General features: G+C 44.9%; 1 protein-coding gene across 2 annotated transcripts; it reads right to left on the reverse strand.

Annotated features, from left to right (window-relative positions):
* Positions 1-465: 465 nt before the first annotated feature.
* LOC104144316 (protein spire homolog 1-like) lies at positions 466-18,970 on the reverse strand. Of its 2 annotated transcripts, XM_068931203.1 has the most exons (16): positions 17,818-18,183; positions 17,027-17,058; positions 16,301-16,465; positions 15,216-15,341; positions 14,865-14,930; positions 11,726-11,887; positions 9,581-9,649; positions 8,887-9,016; positions 8,232-8,356; positions 6,807-6,882; positions 6,115-6,266; positions 4,860-4,991; positions 3,448-3,512; positions 2,615-2,642; positions 2,054-2,196; positions 466-883 (listed from the first exon to the last, which is right to left on the reverse strand). In XM_068931203.1, the coding sequence occupies exons 1-16, from the start codon at positions 18,056-18,058 to the stop codon at positions 697-699; spliced, it is 1,899 nt and encodes a 632-aa protein (XP_068787304.1). In that variant the 5' UTR covers positions 18,059-18,183; the 3' UTR covers positions 466-696. The 2 variants fall into 2 exon arrangements, with proteins under 2 accessions (XP_068787304.1, XP_068787305.1); XM_068931204.1 differs by lacking the exon at positions 16,301-16,465 and having other exon boundaries at positions 17,818-18,970.
* Between the last annotated feature and the right edge of the window lie 24 nt (positions 18,971-18,994).

Raw genomic sequence — 18,994 nt, forward strand, 5'->3', positions numbered from 1 at the left:
CATTACATCACACATTTTCTAATAGTCTAATTTACCCTTGTGCAAAGCTTAAGGCCAGAACAAAACAAGAATTATCTAGAGAACCACCATCCCCTCAGGTGATGATGGGGTTGAGATACAAGCTACTTAACTGAAGTGGAGAGCTCTGCTGGCAAAGCATAGGTAGCACACACACAAAATCAGAGTTAGCTTCCTAAGCAGACTGTCTTGACAGCCATCACTACAATTTTACACCCATCATACCAGTGAGTTCAAGTGACTTTTAGTGAGTTATCAGGGAGGAAGTGCTTGCAGGAATGCAGCGCTGTGATCACACAACTGAGAACTCCACTTTCAACAGAGCTTTTTGGTTAAAAGATTCCCTATACTCATGACACAGGGCAAAGTCTGCTTAGCAATGAATGCAAACAGACCCACAAACCCATGACAACTGCAGGTGTAAAGGAGGAAATGCTAGAGGCATGATAGTGCTTCAACATTTATTTTCCCCCAAAACACATAAAAAGAATTAAAACAGTTCTAAAAGCCACAATGTTTTATAATATGTTACAGTACAAATATTAATGGTGCTTCCTGCTTAGAAAAACCAGCAGGGAGGTCTTTTATTCAGGCCTTTATGTCAGTATGTGCATAAAGCTGTTCCATTTACTTCAGATACAGAACACAAATGACAGGAGACATATACAGTAGAGTCATTCATTCCAGTTTGGTCCAAGACCTGGAAATTCTCCCAAGAGAGATGTTCTGCTGTTGACTGGAAGCCATGTTCAACAGATACTGTTCGCATTGAGTACAGATGTCCACGGACAGCCAGTCTGCCACAGTCCTTGTGTAACAGCACAGAGGCCGTGCTAGACAATGGGGTTCCAACATGACGGGTACACTGAAACAGGAGGGGGGAGGGAAAGCAGGAAAGCTGACCCAGGGTTCAGTTAGAAGGTACAGTGCTCTTCTACCTTTTCTCCAAGTCTGGCTCAACACTGCCAAGCGATTTAGTTAAATGCATGAGTTTAACATAGCACTTGCTTCCGCTACTACTAAGTGCCAGAACAGCTTCATTTACTAACACCTTCTCTCTATTGACCAATACTACTTCAGCTAAAGGTCTAATAGATATCTGTGGCTGTTCCAAGGTTGTGGGCAGAGTCCCTATAACCATGTGTGTGTGTTTTAGGCTTTCTGCCATGCTAAAGCATAGCAACAATGCAATCAGTCAGACCTCTTCCACAGTGTCTGCATTATGAGTCAGACTAAACCACTGTCCACACAGTGTTAATATCAGTAGTGAACACTGCCCCTGATTTTTGGCAACTAGAGTCAGAGCCTTCAAACCAGAAGTTGCCATGACTATTTTGTTTACATAAAAGAATAGTTTCAGAGAGAAGGAGATACCTGTTCTTTTAGTGCAACATGCAACTTTGATTCAGAAAAACAGATCTGAGACAGTTTTCCAGTCCTATATATGGTACTTATATTCAGAAGGACTGTCTCTTCCACTCAGAGCAGTCAACAGCTCATTTTGAAATAGTTCCTCTTCTGGGGACAAAAAGGAAAGCGTGCATCTGTTGTGTATGTAGGAGGACTGAGAAACCATTTGTGGATTACTGTTTGGCCAGTTATATCTGAGACGACTAGCACGTTTTTAGTTCTAGGAATGAAGAGGCCACCCTTGGGCTGTAGTGAAAGATGCCCAGCTGCGGCAGACAGAATAGAAATGCACTCTGGAAATTCTCACACAAATGAAGCTGTCACCAGGAACCTTGCAAGTCCAGGATAATATGGGGAACTCTAAACCAGTGCTGGGAACTTAATAGCTATGAGGCAAAATGGACTTCAGATCATCTACCCAACTCCTTGTTGGTCATCTAAAACCCACAGTTTCTGAGAACTGTGGATCAGTTAGACTACTGGCTAGATCAATCATTCAGCATAACATTCAGTTGACCAGCACGGGACCAGATACTATGGCTGTCAGTATGTTTGCTGACTTGTATATGCAAGTAATTGATAACACCTTCCAAAGGAAAAGCAGAGCATCTCTGTCCCAGCTTACCTAGAACACGCCCACTGCTCTACTTCATGCAGCAACTCTGAGCCCTTCTGTTCTTGGGTAGCTGGATCCTCCTCTTTGGAGAGTCTCAGAAGTTTTAGGAAGCTAAGTGGAAGATGTACACACATTCTGAAGGGCATGGACATCTAGAATCGTAACACAGGTCACCTTGAGTTTTCTTGGGGAAACAAAACCTCCTTCTTAACAGGAAAATTTGCATGGCATACAATTATTTATTAGTGCACTTAGAAGATGGACATCATTGCAGTACACTTTCTGACCCTTGTATAAATAGAGCACAGAGTAATCCCAACCACTTAATACAGGATAAAAGGAGGAACCAGAGTTGTTGTTGCTGAGTATGACAAGAGATGTCTATGGTTTGGTCCCTTTTCTTTTAGGGTCTGTGCATCCTGGCTGCTTTTGCAACTCATTTTCTCAGAAACAAGCTAGAGGGTAGATATGAGGTATCAGTGGGATGAAGGACAGTTTCCTATGATTAAGGGAGGTGCAAGGGAAAAAGAAAACAAAAATTCCATATGCTGTTATAAAAACTAGACTTGCCTTGATGCAACAGTCACTGCAGACAACACTAGGAGAAAGAAATTACCAGCGTTATCATCCAAGTAAAGCTCAGCAGATACAAATGCTGCGGCTAAGCAAATAAAGACTTTCCCCAAAAAATCTTGATTTGTGATGATGGCACAATCACTTAATGGCAAAGTAAGCAAGTGCAGAACTTCCCTGTTCATTTTACTAGCACTCCTGTTTATGCTAATTTAAATCATCTGAAGTGTTTCAGCATCCATAGGCTGAAGGCTTTATCTGTATGTGCCCATTACTCTTCACCAGCACTAACACCACACAGTTAGTGATCTCCAGTGATTGTTTACTTGTTTCTAATCAGTTTGTTGCCTTAGTGCTGCTATAGATTTAAGTGAGCCTGAAATAGCCTCCAGTTCCTCTTTTCCTCCCCCGTGAACAGAAACCCTCTCACAAGTGGATACAAATACATCCAACTCCTTTCCCAGAGTCTGCAGTTCATTTTTCCAGTCCTGAACAGAAGACTCTGGTGAAGAGCCTCTCCTAGAACATCCTCCAGCCCTTGACTGAAGTTAAATCCAACTGTTAGAGCAAAATTTCTCTTCTGCAGAAGAGAATGGGTACTGGGTATAGTACTTGCCCAGTAAATTTTGTTACTGCTAGCTTAATCCTAAGAGCTAAAACTAAGGTTTCACTTTAGAGGCAAGTTTTTCCATGTCATCTGTAGCTGTAGACACTTCTGCCTGGCTTGGATAGTAAGGAAAGCAGCCTGTTCCTATCCAAACACTATGTACTTTCAGTACAGTTCTTTCACTCTTTCTTCCTCCTCATTCAGTCCTTTTGTACCAGCTCACCTGCTGCAGAGATAACAGCTGTAAGGCCACTTAAGGAACATCTGCTTATGGCAGCTGAAACAGATCTGTGGAAAGGAGAGTTACTAGTGAATGCCAATGGGAAATATCTTTGTACCAACAGTATCCACTGCCTGCCAAAGAGCTTTCCGTATAAACCAACCCTCTAAATGCTTGAGATCCACGTACAATAACAGAGATCCAGTGAAGGATAGCAAAGACACAGGAACTGAAAGCTAAAAAGGCGAAAGAGTCTTATTTGTAAGCCTGTGTTTTTATGATGCAGAGGTTTAGGGCAGCTGCCAGACAACAGGAGTTTAAAAAAAGGCTCTTGAACAAACAATAGCTGTATTGTGTAAGAGTGTAACAGTAGCTAGTTAAGAGAGAGGGAAGAAGAGAGGCATTCTTTGAGGTAGACTGCAGCAATCCCAAAGCGATTAAGTCAGGGCAAACTTGAATCCAATCCTGAAGCAAAAAATGAGTCATAAGGAAGCTGATGAGTCGCTTGAACTTTATAAAAAAGAACACATTAATACACAGCTGGCAGTCAGAAGTGATATTATCTTGAGAACTGGAGCTTGAGAAAGCTAAAAAAACTTCAGCAGTGAGAACACAAAGGGGGCAAAAGAGCCATTTTAGAAGAGGCAGAGAAAAGGCAAGTTAAAGCAGGGCTGGCAACTATGGTGAGCAGAAAGCAAGAATTCACTCTCAGGAACACCAGAGAGATTTTAGGTGTAGCACTGTGGTGTTAGCAGGAACCCTTTGACTCTGTCTATACTGCTAAGTAAATGAGGGCAAGAGGTTGACCCCCCCCAAAGCCAAGCAGCATGGATGTCCTCACATCTGTGCTGCACAGGGCTTGCATTCAAAACATTTGCTCTAGAGGGGTTGGTTAGAACAACCCAGGGCAGACTTAGTGAATGAGCAAGCAATTAAGCTGAGTAGACAGCTAAGTGTCCTGTGCTGCAACTCATTTTTTGCCCCCACCCCCCTGGACCGTTGCATCTAATCACTGAGCAAGGACATTTGAGCCAGCACCAGCCAGCTGTGGGAGTCTGAGCTAAGAGCCTTTGCCTCACTGTACAGCAGTACCAAATCGCAATTAATTACTTTGATTTCAGACCCGGCCAACAGGAATGGCAGACTGCTGTGCTAGCTTGGGAACAACAGACAAGAAGCATCAAGCAAAGACTGAGAAGAACAGTTGCCTTCTTAGGCAACTTACACAGCTTAAGCTTGATGAGCAGCCATCACAGCACAAGTGTTAAGATTTTAAACAGCCTAGATCAGATCAGCTGTACAAACAGGATAAAATAAGTTAGAGAACATCGTCAGCAGTTGGGCACTGAGGGACATGAAACCAGCCAGCTTTTGAAAAGAAAAGGACAGCACAAGGACAAGGAGAGGAAACATACCTTGGCTCTTGGAAAGGCACCATCACCACCTTTTTGGGGAGAGCCTTCCCTCTCCAGCACCATCATTGCATATCTGGTTCCAATCAGCTCAGCGATGGTTGGTGATGGCCGTTTGGTAGGAAAGGGACAGGCCTAGGCAACAACAGAAGTTAAGCATCAGAGAAAGCTGAAGGAAGCAGACATTTCAGGTCATCCTCAAAACTGAGTCCCAAGAAGCTCAACAGCATTTCTTCCCAAAGCTTGGTTCTGCAGGTGATGGGCAATATCAGCTGACTCTTTCACAGTACTACCAGAGAAACTCTTAAAGGAATACTGCTATGGTATTCAAGCTGTTAGACAAGAATTCAAGCAGCTTCCTGAAGTCTCATTAGGGAAACAGGTGCCTTGGTCCCCTCCAAGGCTAATCCCAGCTCTAGAGCCTGTCCCTGAGGAATCCTACCCTTTGGTATGGACTATAGCACAGGTAGCACACTGGCCCCTGCTCACCGAGGCACAGGATCCCTTCCCACGGCACAGTGCTGCCTTGCCTTCTCTTTCTCTGGACCCGCTATTCCCATATGAATGGCAGAGAAGAAAATAATGCTTTTATTCAGGTAGGGAGCCCAGCCCACACCTACATCCCTACCACACTATTGAATAAAGAGGTCACACAGAGTTATGGTAAGTCTAGGGGGTTGCAGGGAGGAAAGGGAGGCATACAGAAGGAAGGAGGCAAGGGCACAGCACACCCTGTCAGGGCAGAGCAGGGCGAGGCTATGATTCAGAAGATGTCACAGGGGTGCACAAACCCAGCATTGCTCCTACAACAGTAATGACTTCTGTATTGCATACATTTAGAAGTCGCTGATGCTGTACTCTTTGCATTGTGTCCATCGTTTTTTCCATTAGGACTTAGCTTTATTGCAGTTTAAAGGATGCTTGTGAATGCAGAGTCTAGACAGAACACGAGGAGATGCGGAAAGCAGAACAGTCCCACTGCGGCAAGAGGCACTACAGTCTGCTTGAGTAAGCCCCGACAGACACTATAAAGTAATGCAGTTGTATTTTTGTCCTCATATGGGGAAACTTATTTCATGTCATTCAAACTGGAATAAAAGAAATCTCCACAAGGTCACTACAGCATCCAATCTTGTCTAAACTGTCTCCAAGGAGACAATAACATCTCAGCTTAAGATCAATGTACTGTATGGCCTAGCCAAAGCGGTCATTACCAACTGTAGCAGACCGGGCTTGGCAGCTCATGCGCAGGACTTACAAGTTCCTTGCTTTGAAGGGCACTCTCTAAAGATCTGGACCTTCCTCTGTAAGGAGGCAGCTGCTGTTGTCTAGAGTTCCAGAAACTGATAGGTTTAATGTCTCCTAGCATGGGTCCACTCATAACAGCACACGTGCGATCTGCAGAGAGACCTGGATAGGAAAGGAAAGTTTTAGAGTGCAGAAAATGAACTAGCAGCTTCTAAATTTCCACCCCAAACACAGAACACTCAAAAACACTACAGTGCCTTCTGAATGTAGCAAGGCTTATGCCTCTCTCACCCCCATGAGCCCTGATCACAAAAAGCAGAAGTCACAGTAATTATACTTGTCAGTAGGCAGTGATGAGTCTTAATTAGCACTGTGTAGTTTAATAAAAATCAAGTGGTGCAGTTCCTGCTTCAAAATTCAAAAGACTCATTTAGCTTTTGCTATGAATTCCAGTTAGGCCTTTGGGGACATACTATCATCATTTTGAAGCTGCAGGAGCTACATAGGCTTCAGTCAGCTGCAGAGGAATGGCTTTCTAAGGGCACTTCCCTAAACTCATTGCTCGAGCTTCTCATGGCAAGTGTCTTTCAGTGATTAGAGAGACAAGGTAAACAGTGAGTCCAGCCTAAGGCTGTGGGAACCCAGCAGACCACTGTGCTTTGTCAGCACCTGATTTGGATGTGCACCTAGAAGGACACTGACCTGTGCTGTTGCAAGTCTTTGCTGATGACCTGGTTGAGGCAAGCTGGGTGCTGGAAGGCAGCTTGGGAGTTGTTTCCTATAGGCCAAAGGACAAGACGTTCTTGAGCAGCATACAAGAGACACCAGTGCCAAGCAGACTTCTCAGAACCACCACTGCTAAACAAGAACCACAATACCCACCACTGTCCAGGAAGAATCCAGATTTAGCCAAAAGTAGAGGGCAATGTAGTACATGTATATTCCTTCATATTCCAAAAGATAATAGCAAGTTAGTTCCCCCCCAACAAGGAAGCTGAGCTGATCGAACTTCAGATTCATGTGTTATCACTCTCACTCAAGTCTAATGAAGATATTAGTCCCAAAGTTTCAACTGTTCAGCAACCAGCTACACTAGATTCTTCCTTTAAACCTCTCAGAGCACCCTGGAAACATTTTCTTGTCTTGAGCTCACACAGAGCAACTCCAGAAAACAGTTCAAGAGACCATGCCCCACTAACCCATCTCAAACCCCGTGCTGTATCTAGACACCCTTGTTTTTAGCTTCTCTAGAAAAGGAGAAATCCAGATTTAATCCCATTAGTCTCCACAAAAGAGGTCCCTCCTGTTTAGCAGTTACACACCACACGGTTCTCAAATACTGAACGTTCCTACAAGTAGCACTGACTTGTGCAACTATAGCTAAGATTTTCAGCTTTTAGAAATTCATATCCGTTTTCCTCAGTTAAGCAACTGCATTTCAGACAGAAACGTTTACAGAAAACAAAGATTCCTGTTTGTATGCCAGAGCATGTGTGCTAGACATGATCTGTTAGGGCTTAAGCTCTGTTCCACAGAATTTCTGACTGTGCTTAGACTGCATCCCAGACACCAAGCAGTCAGGCTTTTCATGATCAATCCATTGAGTTGAAGAACCCAAGCAGTACATATCCCAGTTTATTGAAGAATGGTGCTGTTAGTTGTTCCACAGGCAGAAAAGTGGAAATACACTAGTAAGAGGTACTCCCTAGAAATAAGCCATTAAGTTCCACTCCACATACACTCGCATACCACATGAAATGCAAATACCTCTAGCATCAAATGCCTTGCTGCATCATACAGTGAGGTAAGAGCAGGAGTAGTTTTGGCCTATATCAGCCAAAATCCTATGCACATGAAAATTGCTGCAGGATCTAGTTTTAGAGATCAGAGCAGACCTTGGTTTTATAGGCTCCAGCTACACCTCAGAAAAATCCTGTGTGTTTACATATGGTGTGAGCTTCTGCAAAGAAAAGAACTTTAGTGAACCCAATAGTATCATGTTTGTTTTTTGAGGGACAAGACTGCCCACACTAAGATTTGAACCTGATAGTCCAGGCTGCATATGTACACAGATCAAGTGCCTAGATTAATTGTGCCTCTCTAGAGTCACTTCATTTAAAGCCTTACCTGAACTCCTGGTCCCAGCTGCTGTGTTACAGTGTTGACAGTTTTGAACTCTGTACTGACATTTTGGAGAGTTAAGATACCGCTGCTTGGAGATTTCAAGGCAACATTTGGTGACTCAGGCATTTCTGAGGGGAAAGACACACACACGATAAGGTATTTTGTTGTGACAAGGAACTGATGAACATGAGAACCCCACACATCAGAATTTAAGCTTTGGGTAGGCTTTGTCCTAGCAGTTAAATCATCTTTGTTTTAGGGGATGGCCCAAATCCAAGAGAATTGGATTCTCTTACTTAGTGGACAGTTATGCTGCACACCCATTTGGCTTTTTTATGGTCTTTTTCATTAAGGTTGGGGCCATCCAGTGCAGCTAATAGACAAATGTGAACTCCTGAAAAAAGGGTAAGTTGAAATATCTGAGTCTTAATAAGCCACAAGCAGATTTCCTAGAAAATTCTTATACCTTATATGGTATTCTTATACCATACCACCTGCATCAACACAAAATTTGCATGCCTGCCTCCCTTGCATTATACACGCTAAGGAAGAAGAAAGGTGGGCTTTCATTTCCAAGGCAGCCCATTATTTTTAGTCAACAATGACTTCACACACATGCCTGACAAGTCACTTTGTAGCAGGTGGAGCCAACAGATACCTTTGGGCCTGCTCCCATTTTCCCTTGCTGTCGATGGCCAAAGCTTCTGCGGTCCTTTTATTTCTGCCATGAGCTGTTCATGCCAGCTGGGCTCCTGTGGCATGCACTCTTTCAGCTTCCTCTCCGGCACCTGCAGGTAGAGCATAGCACTGGGAAGAGCCAGCGGACAGAACGAGGAGACCAGTGGTGACTAAACTGCACTTTTGGCAACAGCACTGTTTTATAAGTGCCTCACAGTTGGGAGGACAGTGTCCCACACATACTCTCTTCACTCGGACCTGTGCTTGTTCTTGTGCTTTCCATATATCACTTCTAAGTTTTTGTGGCACGAGAGAAACTTTAAACAATGTGTTTGCTGTGAAATATTAGCCACTGTCAGATTCAAAACTAAGTTTGCTCAAGAAGTCTAGGAACATTTCAGGACCACAAATTATTCCAAATGGAAGAAGCAGCAGAGGAAGTATGGGGACTGACTTTCTCCTCTGAAGATTTGTCACCTCCTGTTTTCCTAGCCCCACGTCTTAGCAGACAACAGACTTTTCAGGGTCTGCTCAAAACGTAAGTATAGTTAATATATTCCTCTTCCAAATCCAATCGGTAGCTAGGACATTAGCTCCATGTTCCTAGAAACCATTCTGCCAGCTTGAGAATCTTTTTGTTTTGCCATCATTGGGTGCAGCACCAGGTCACCTACCGATTTTAGATGAGGCTTGGAAGCAGTTGCATCAACTTTAGAGCTCTTGCATTTTTGCTCGATGATCACCTGAAAGAACAGAAATGATGCTTAAGTTCTTTCTGCACTCCTCATTCACCCTCCCATTCAGTGGCACAATGAATGACAAGTCAGAATTTGGGAATGTGGGAGGTAGAAAAGACATAACAAGACTAAGTAGGGAAGCACAGAAAAAATGAGGTTTGCTTGCAAGGTTTTTTTTTTTTTTTTTGTTTTTTGTTTTTTTGTTTTTTTTTTTTAGTAGAGACCGCTTTGCTTGCGACAAACTAGAGGCAATCAGAAGTACTGGAGAGCCATTTGGGGCTTGCACAGGAAACATTCAAACTTTCCAGCCCCAGCAGCTCCTTAAGAGATCTGAGAAGCTGCTGCAAAATACTGTACTTTGAGATTTTAATGCCAGGAGTGATCTTGACAAGCATCATGGTCACATCACATTTATTAATGAGTACTCAGTTCCAGGGAGGAGAGTTGCTGAATGGGTTAACAAGAACTGTAGCAGCAGGCAGCTGTAAGCATAACCTAGAGAGCCAGAGTCTGGCCTATGGCCCTGCATAAGCTAGAAACAGTAGCAGGATAGGATTGCAGGGCAGGAAGTAGACTGTCTTGCTCATCAAGACCTGCACTTGCTGCAGAGGGAAGCACTGACAAAAAAAGGCAGTTGTACATGCATGGGCTTAGCTGCCTTGATCACTTGTTCTTACTTTGAGACTGTGCTGCTTGCTTCTCTTGTGTGTACAACTTGAGAACACATGCAAGGGCAGGTAGAACAAGACTACAGCTTCTGGCATGCTTTCATTCATTTGCAAATTAGACCACCGTTTACCAGAAGCTTTAAAATAGCTTTGCAGATGGAGAAATCCTTGTTTCTTGTTGCCTTCGCATACAGGGACCTGATCAGTAGCGCTCCATGCTTTCTTCTAATATTTCTGACTATAGCTCTTGGGACTTGCAGCTTCTTGCTGACCATAGCAGAACAATCAAGAGCCATGAGTTCATCCTGCCACCTTGAGTTACAGTTCTGTACTGCACAGTGCATTCAGACTGTTGTACCTTTCAAAGCGCACAACTAGTTCTGATGTACTGTCTCCTTTCCACTACTGTTCACTTATATGTTGAACAAGATACCGATCTCCAGAGAAATGTCGCAGTCTTACCTGAAGACTGGAGCCAGTCAGGAAGAGCGAGAGCTGGGGTTTTATAGGGGCGCATGGCTCAGCTGAAGCTGTTTATCCCCTGCACTCTAGGAGCACCAAAAGCAGGCAGAATAAAAGCTGATGTCTAGCACGGTATGCAAAGTTTTCATTTTTTAAAATACAGCTCTTTATTATAAGTAGAGTTGTCTCTTATCTTCTGCCAAGAAGTCTGTTTGCAAAGCACTCCAATGCCACAAAGCCTCATGCCAATGTTTTTAGATCTGCTCATCATTCCCAGCTCAAGCTACAGCGAGTGAACAATTGCAAACCTTTAGCTAAGCTCAGTCATCTCTGTATGTGGGCATATTCACCAACCAGCAGTATTGGAAGCCCCTACCACTTAAGTCAGCACAACAGCTGCCCCAGAAGACAGTCAGCTTTTCTTACCCTGCCTGAACTCTTGCAGTAGCCTCTGCCTGAGGCTGAGCAGAGCGCTCAGTGAAAAGTGCTTTTACACTTGCACACATCCCACATCAGCTGGGAAAGCAGGGAAACTAGCAAGATATGCCAGACACGGCACAGCTCGAGGAGCCTGTGAAGACGGCATCCGAGGGAGAAAGCCTAAGCTGGCAAGGGTCTGTTTCATGGAGCTGTTTTGTGCAAGGCAGCTTAACTGCACCAAGGAAAGGAATGGCTGACCCCTGGAGGGGGATGAAGTTTAGCATCCAGCTTCATAAAAGTTTGGCTACCTCTGAATTACAGTTACTGGAAATGAAGTGCTTGGGTGGACAAACATTGTGATCTAATGCTAAGCTGTAGCTGAGAGGGAGCCCCAGGCACTTCTGGACTTGTAAGTACCTTTGAGGAAGAGTTGTAAGGCAGGCTTTTGGGAAAGAAGTCTCAACAGACAACGTTTAGAAACCAGATAGTTAGAGCAAGTGGTTTCAAAGTTGTCCATTGACTAGTCACTCACCTTCCGAAGGGTGTACCGCTTGTGTTGAATATCATCCACCAGCAATTCATAGGGGGAGCGGGAATATTCTTTCGGGGGAGCACGATGCTGAGGTCGCTCAGTGGTCTTGCGCAGCTTCACACCGTTCTGCAGTTCACGGATAACATCAGGCCACAGGGTTGCCTATGAGAAGCCAGTGAGGGCTGAGTAAACATCTGGCTGGACTGCATGGAACGGTATTCCCTCCCTCCATTTAATAGGGCAGATTTAGCAACTGACGTCATTCAGAGATACAGAAGTGCATGCTTAGCACCCCTTCAGCTCATTTACAGGTTAGATGGAAAGGCACGGTACCAGAACATAGAATTGCTTCTCTTTGTCAATTTACAGTGAGGGATCTGGGAGCTGGTTCCTCAGGTTCATTCCTGAGCTTTGTCATTAACTTGATGAACGTCCTTCAGCAAAATACAGCTTCTGTTACCAAGTAGCTAGACCTATCCATTTTCTTGAATAAATACTTGAGTAAGTTCCTGCAAGGTGCCAGAGTTTTTCAGGTTATTGTATCCCAGGAAACACTGGGAATGAAATCCCAAGTCTTACTGCTAAAATCCCCCAAACTTTCAGAAACCAAGGGATGAAGGGCCCACAGAGGAAAGAAGGCAGCAAAGGGAAAGGATCTCATGCTTTGACCTTCCCAGCAGCCTACGTTAGCAGTTTCAGCCTGGAGACGCAAGCTGACGACTCTGACATCTGTTCATATCCTGCTCCTCTATTAATACCTGTTTCCACAGGATGCTCAGGCATGCCAGAAACCCATCCAGAGTTAAAGATGGGAGGGGAGGGGAAATCAACTCATCAGCATGTTTAGACAACATTGTAATGGAAGTGCTAAGTTAACAGCTTATGTGGATCCTGAAGGCAAACTGAGTAAGAAGTGATTGTATTATAAACAGTGAAAGGGAAGCAAAACTTAATTGAAAACCGATTCAGAACTAAACTTCTGACTTGGACTCCACTCCCCTTTCAACTTACAGTATGGAGCATCATCTTTCCACTTACCCTTTCAGATACCTCCGTATAATGTCAGAAAAGCCTTAGGCAAGCTCCAACTGATGTTTAGCTGGGTTGTTTTAGACTAGCTTGGAGGCAGTTGCATCTGAACTCCAGAAAACTAGAACAGCCAGACAAGTGGCCATATACTAGCCGTATCTCCTGGACTATCGTATTTATTCTGTAGGAGAACACAAACATCCCTTAATTGAAGTCTAACTGAAGAAAGAGCTGAACAAATTAATCAATACTAGAGGCCTTGGAGCAAATGGCTATTGAAATAGCTTATCCTGAGCCATCTGCACTTTCTAAAGTTTTATTTCACATGATGACAAAATTATTCTGAAAGATACCACCTGAAGAGAGACTTCTGTACTGTAATGCTGCTACGTTATTTTAAGGACAAGAATGGCCTTCAGCTGGCCATTTCAGAGCCATCTGTGCACCTAAACAATCTCTCAGGCACAGGAGATGTCATTTTCACTCACACTTTTCTTTCTCTCCTGACTGACTCACTGCAGTTACTCTACTTGGGCCATCCCATGTACTACCAAACTCAGTGTAAACTTCCCGCACCTGTGGGATACCACACAAAATGCTACTCAAGCACAGAAGAACAGAGAGGGAATATCATCTGCTTCCTGTACAACGCTCCATGCTCATTGCATGCGGTTCAACAGATGGGTGGTAAGACAGCTGTGCTCCTAAGAGGGCTCAGTGCTTCGACTTCAAGGTGAAGATTGCCTTGCAACACATATGGGTAAACTCTACTGAGATGATACAACTCTGCCCAATACCAGGCTGTGGCCTGTGCTTCAGAAGGCCTGTTTCATAGCAGTCAATAGGAAAAAGTGGTCCACAGACAGCACTAGCTGCTTGGCACTGCTCAAGGCATCAGCCCTAGTCTGTGGGATCCCAGTGAAGTTGGCATCCTGGTTATTTTAAACTCAAGAGTTTGTCAGAACAATGCAATCAACCGGTGCTTAGGGACTTGGAAACTAGCAGAGGATTTGCAACAGACATCCTGCCTTTGGAATTCATGTCTCCCAAAGAAGCAGAGGCCAAATACACTGGCCTTCGGGCCACACAGCAAAGCCCATGTATTTATTCATTTATTCCCTGCAGAAAAGAGCTAGAGCAGTTGATGAGTTTGTGGTTTGAGACAGCTTGCCAGTTTATTTTAATAGATCACAAAATTGAGAATATGCCCAAACACACATTTCACAAACATTTTCATACAAATAGTTTGAGCACGCTTCAAAGCGAGTGCTATTTAGACAAAGGGAGCAAGTCCACAAGTCTCTCGGGGCTTGCCGTTTGTCTCCACAGACTCCAGACTACAGTGCATTTGTTTATGCTGGGCAGAGCTCCAGCCAGAAGAGCTATTTGTTTCTGATGGAGCCCTGATTGTGCAAGGCTACAGAGAGAATAGAAGAAGTCGCTTTCTCTGCCCCAAACACACAGTCCAAGAACTGTCCAAGGAGGACAGAAGGGATGGACAAGAAATGGCAGCAAGCAGAAGGTGGGAGCCTCCCCGTCCTTCACCCCTTTGTTCGGACTGCTGGAGCTGCACAGCCAAAGATCTATTCGTCTTTAGCCTCCTCCAGCCCTGAACCAGCCTGGAGCCCACATGATAGGCATGGACTAGTCCACCTCAGTGCTACCACCAACAGAACAGTTTTCCAGGAGATGCCAGTTAAACTACACAAAGGAGCAGACTGCTTTTAGCAGGTATCAATTCCTGCCAAGAGTTTGGGGCTCCTTTAGCGGAGGAAACAGCATGAATAACTACTTGTGGACACTTACTCCACAAAGAATGCCTCCAATTTCACTTTTAGAAGTGGTTTCAGTTGAACCACAAAGAGTGTCTTTGTGCAGAATAAGTGTCCACATGAGGTAAACACATTTAACGGTAGTTAACTTCAAGTTCACTCCCCAGCTTGTTTTACAGACAAGTCTTTAACTACTTAAGCTCTTGAACAACCTAAGTGGTTTTGTTTGTGTGTGCTTAAGCTCTGTTTTTCATAGAGGAGTCACTGGAAAGCCTCAGAGAGCCAGGGAAGACAAAAAACCCCACACCCCTCCACAATGAAAGAATTAAATCCCTTACCCAGTATTTTTCCTTCTTCTGAAGGGGATTTTCCCGCAAGTCTTCCATGTCCATTTTTCTCAGACTCTAAGAAGTGAGCACACAAGGTCGTCATTACCTTGTGCTTGTCCAGCACTTTCCTATCTACCCAGTCCGAGTTATCAATGCTAACCTGAAAAGTCGAGAAGCCAAATCCGCCTCCAAACATTCAAAAGCTATAATAAATTAATCTGGTGCAGACAGAAACCTTTCACATAATGGAAATAGACCTTCAGCTACATATTACATTTCTAGTGCAAAGGGAAGATTTCTGTAGAACTAGGTGAACATGTGGAGGCAGAAGGGATAGCAGCTAAGTGTTGATCAAAATACCTCTTTGGAAATCTGGATGATGGACACAAGCTTCTGAAGTTCCATATATTCAGCAAAAAGACTCCTGCAGGTCATCTTGTAATGGCTGGCAGCCTCAGAAGGCCTGGACAGGTGCTCCTCACAAATCTGAAAGGAGAACAGCTATTTGAGAGCACACGATCTCCTTGAAATGAAAAATGTTGTAGGCTGGAAGAAAGCAAGATTCAATTTCATCAATCTGTGGTTAAAAAAAAAAAAAAATCATCTTCCTCGTGCCTTTTGCCTCTTTTTTTGTTCTTTTGCAGATGGAGAGGAACAAGGAAAGATGCCCGATCCTGTATGTACAGTAACGTAAGTTGCTGTGTAATTTATACATCTTGTTCTCCATAAGGTCTGCTTTTAAATAAGTACCTGGAAGGGGAAGCTTCCACTAGACAAGGCATGACAAAACATAGCAAGGGGAGACACTTGTCCTGGTCTTTCCCCCACCCTCACTCTCCGTGCTGGTGAGACTGGGGCATGGGGAGTTTATGGTACTTTGAAATTACACGTGAGAGCAAACTACTAGTTTGAATTGTGACATTCAACTCCCTGGTCTTTCAGAAACTGAATATTGTGGAGAAGCAACTTTTTTTAATTACCTATAGCCTCCAAAGGTAGGATTTCATACCTATGAGACAAGTGTTCTGGTGGTTATGCTGCCTATAAGCAGTTACATATATCTTGTCCTGTAGGTGATCTTGTAGTCTAGACACAAGACTCAGTATAGGACTGGGGCTATGACAAGTCGTTTTCAAAACTAGGGCTTAATGAGAGTTGCTCTGTCCACACCCCAAAAGTACAGCTACAGAAGGCTATGTACAGAAGAACTCTGTAGACACAGCTGCATGAGAGCCATGCTCAGTCTTCTTTAACTTTTTGCCATAGAAACTTCAGTGCACTTAAGGTGATTTTCCTTTCCCATCTGATAGGAAAGCCACATGTTGCCCTATATGTCTTCTAAACTACCCAGCTTTTCCCTGAAAATTGTTGGGCCCGCTCATTAACAGCATTGCTCCATCAACTCTTCTAAAGCTGCTGCGTTTACTAAGTGGGAGGAAGGAAACCTTGATAACATCCTGCAGGGTGAGTGCCAGTTTCATCGCCTCATCGTCCAGTTTCAGCATGAGGGAGAGCAGTTTCTCCAAGGGCTCGCTCAGTTCTCGCTCTGCTTGACTGTCAATTCCCCAGTCCAGAGCTTCATAGATCACCACTCCCAAGTACTCCAGCAGCTGCGGACACAGGCCAAGGACGCAGTCTCAGAGCAGTGCAGCACAGTGCTGTGGAGAACATCAGAGCTCTCGCTTCCCAGCCACATGTGCCCCTTCACATGTGCCCACCAGCCACATGTGCCCCTCGTGACTGAGCACCTCTCTCAGGATGAGAGGAGCTCAAAAGGCAGCTAGGTGCCCATCAGCTAGCTGGAAATACTCCCCAAATAAAGCTGTTTTTAGGTGTTAAACGGTCCTATCTAGCACCTTTAAGTGATGATCTGTTTTTAAGACAAAGCGGGTGGGCTAACCCATAGTCAGCAGTATCTTCTGTGCACACCATTTCCCAGTCCCATGGTCTTAGTTGAGTTTGGTTTCAGAGTTTTATCTCCTTTTCCACATTGCAGGGGACAGAGTCACTTCCACAGGCCTCTACTCACCCGAGAAATATTTCGCAAGAAATATAAGCACTGTGATAATTTTCAACACCTAGAAAACTGTCTCCTGAGATGGCTTTCTACCACAGCAGGAGACAAGCAGGATTATATTGGCACATGTATGAAGCTGAAGACATGGGCTTACCTTGTGCTCTAACTCCTGAGCGTTGCCAACATCTAAAAGGGAAAGAGGAGAGGAGGGCTAAAAAGATAATTGCATAGGGACTGATAAACAGCTTTTAGAATATCTGGGAGAATTCTTGGTAATGAGGAAACAAATCCCTCTGACTCAGATCAGTCCCAGCTGGGGAACCTAGACCTGCACTTGGGGACTCCTGCAGAGCAGCACAAGATGCACTTTCTATTTACTGGGAGCATTAGCACAAACTGCTAACTAACTGCTGCTGGATACTTCTTTGTATTTGCTAGTAGATATCCAACCTCAAGAAAGAGGATGGGTCTTCCTTGTCTTCATTCCTTAATACCCACTCTTGCCCCTGAAGTTTCTCTCAAGGAGTCAGCTTCACACTGAGCTTTGCAGCAGTGGGAACACATAAGAGAAGCAGCTTGTTGCTGCTTGCTAGCTTCACACGGTCACAAAAAGGGTCTCTGTCAATCATATATTTATTGTGAAAGTCACTACAGGAAAGGAACCATACCTTAGAAGATGAGCAGCACAGGACTTATAAAGCCTCAGATTATTTATTTCAAATAACATAAGTGGTAATAGACTCTCATCTCAGCTATTCCCTAGAACCACGATTCACAGGAGGAGCACTGGAAAAATTAGTAAGCTGCACATACACATTACCACTCACCTAAAGTCCTTTTAAACAGGGTACAGGGAGGAGAACAGCCGCATGTCCCCCTATTTTAGCTAGTGAAGAGCTAGTTATGGGAACAACCCCTAGCATTTACAGCTGTCCATGTTCTTACCAGACTTTTGATACACCTTGAAGGAAGCAGTGCCATCAGCATGGATAAAGACGCTCCCAGGACCTTTTATGACAACAGCATGGAGCAACGGGTGCAGCCCCTGAGCCAACTGCTCCATTTTAGAGCAGCACTGAAAGCAAATAGCCCAGGCTTGTTCCTCACTTACAGGATGTTCAAAGCACCTCAGAATCTCTGCGAGAGACACCTTTGGGACCCTCCACTCACACTGCAAAGGCTCCATTTCTACCTTCACCCAGCATCTCCTAGGCCTTGCTCTGAGCCCAGAGAGCTTAGCACCCCCTTACCAACACAAGCAAGGGCTCATTGCAGCCTTTTATCAGTTCTGCCTGCATGTTTGCTCTCTCACTCACTCTCTTCCCTTCAGGTGTGATCATTAAAGCCAATTTTGCTCTACCTTTTTAAAGGGACACCATTCTTTACCAGGTGTTTATACAAGCCTCTCTGAAAGATGGAAAATACGTAACAAAGCGGAATCTAAAAAGATGACAAGGCGGGGCTTTTGAAATTCATTGACTCTAACAAATATATTAAGGGGAGTACTATTGTTTGCAGGTTAACAACGAGTCAGGCCAACTTCAGGCAAGCAGGAAATAATGTCTTATATTCGGGGGAGAAGAACCCCCTTGGAAAACCGTAACAAATAAAGCAGTTTGATGGGGAACAGGGCTGCCAGCGCCAAGACATAACAGCAACTAACTCTGCAGGGCTCCTGCAGAGCTCTCCAGGCTCCTGCCTGGCCTCGGCCTTCAGGCCCCGAGACAACAAACACTGACAGCCCAGGCGGGGAGCAGCAGCGCAGCCGGCTCCACGCGGGCCGGACGGTCGTTTGGTGGGAGGGCAGCTCCCGGGCAAGGCTGCGGGGGGAAAGGGGCCCCTCCTTGGTCAAAACGCGGCTGCTAATGGCTCCTGGTGCGAGTCCTTCTGCGCTTGGGGAGCCGGGGGCGCGTGGCGGGAGGGAGCAGTCGGGCAGCCCGTGACAGGCACAACCGCCCTGAAGAGCGGGGTCGCCGCCGCCGCCCTGAGGGGGCCGCAGGGCGAACTGCCCGCGCTCCCGAGGCGGGCCCCGGAGCCGTGCGGTCCACAGAGCGGCCAGAACGCTCTGTCGTTTCGGCTCTGTTCTGGCTTCTCGTCTTCGGACGTCTTGGACGCGCAGCCC

Source organism: Struthio camelus, chromosome 1 (assembly GCF_040807025.1).
Source record: "Struthio camelus isolate bStrCam1 chromosome 1, bStrCam1.hap1, whole genome shotgun sequence".
NCBI lineage: Eukaryota > Metazoa > Chordata > Aves > Struthioniformes > Struthionidae > Struthio > Struthio camelus.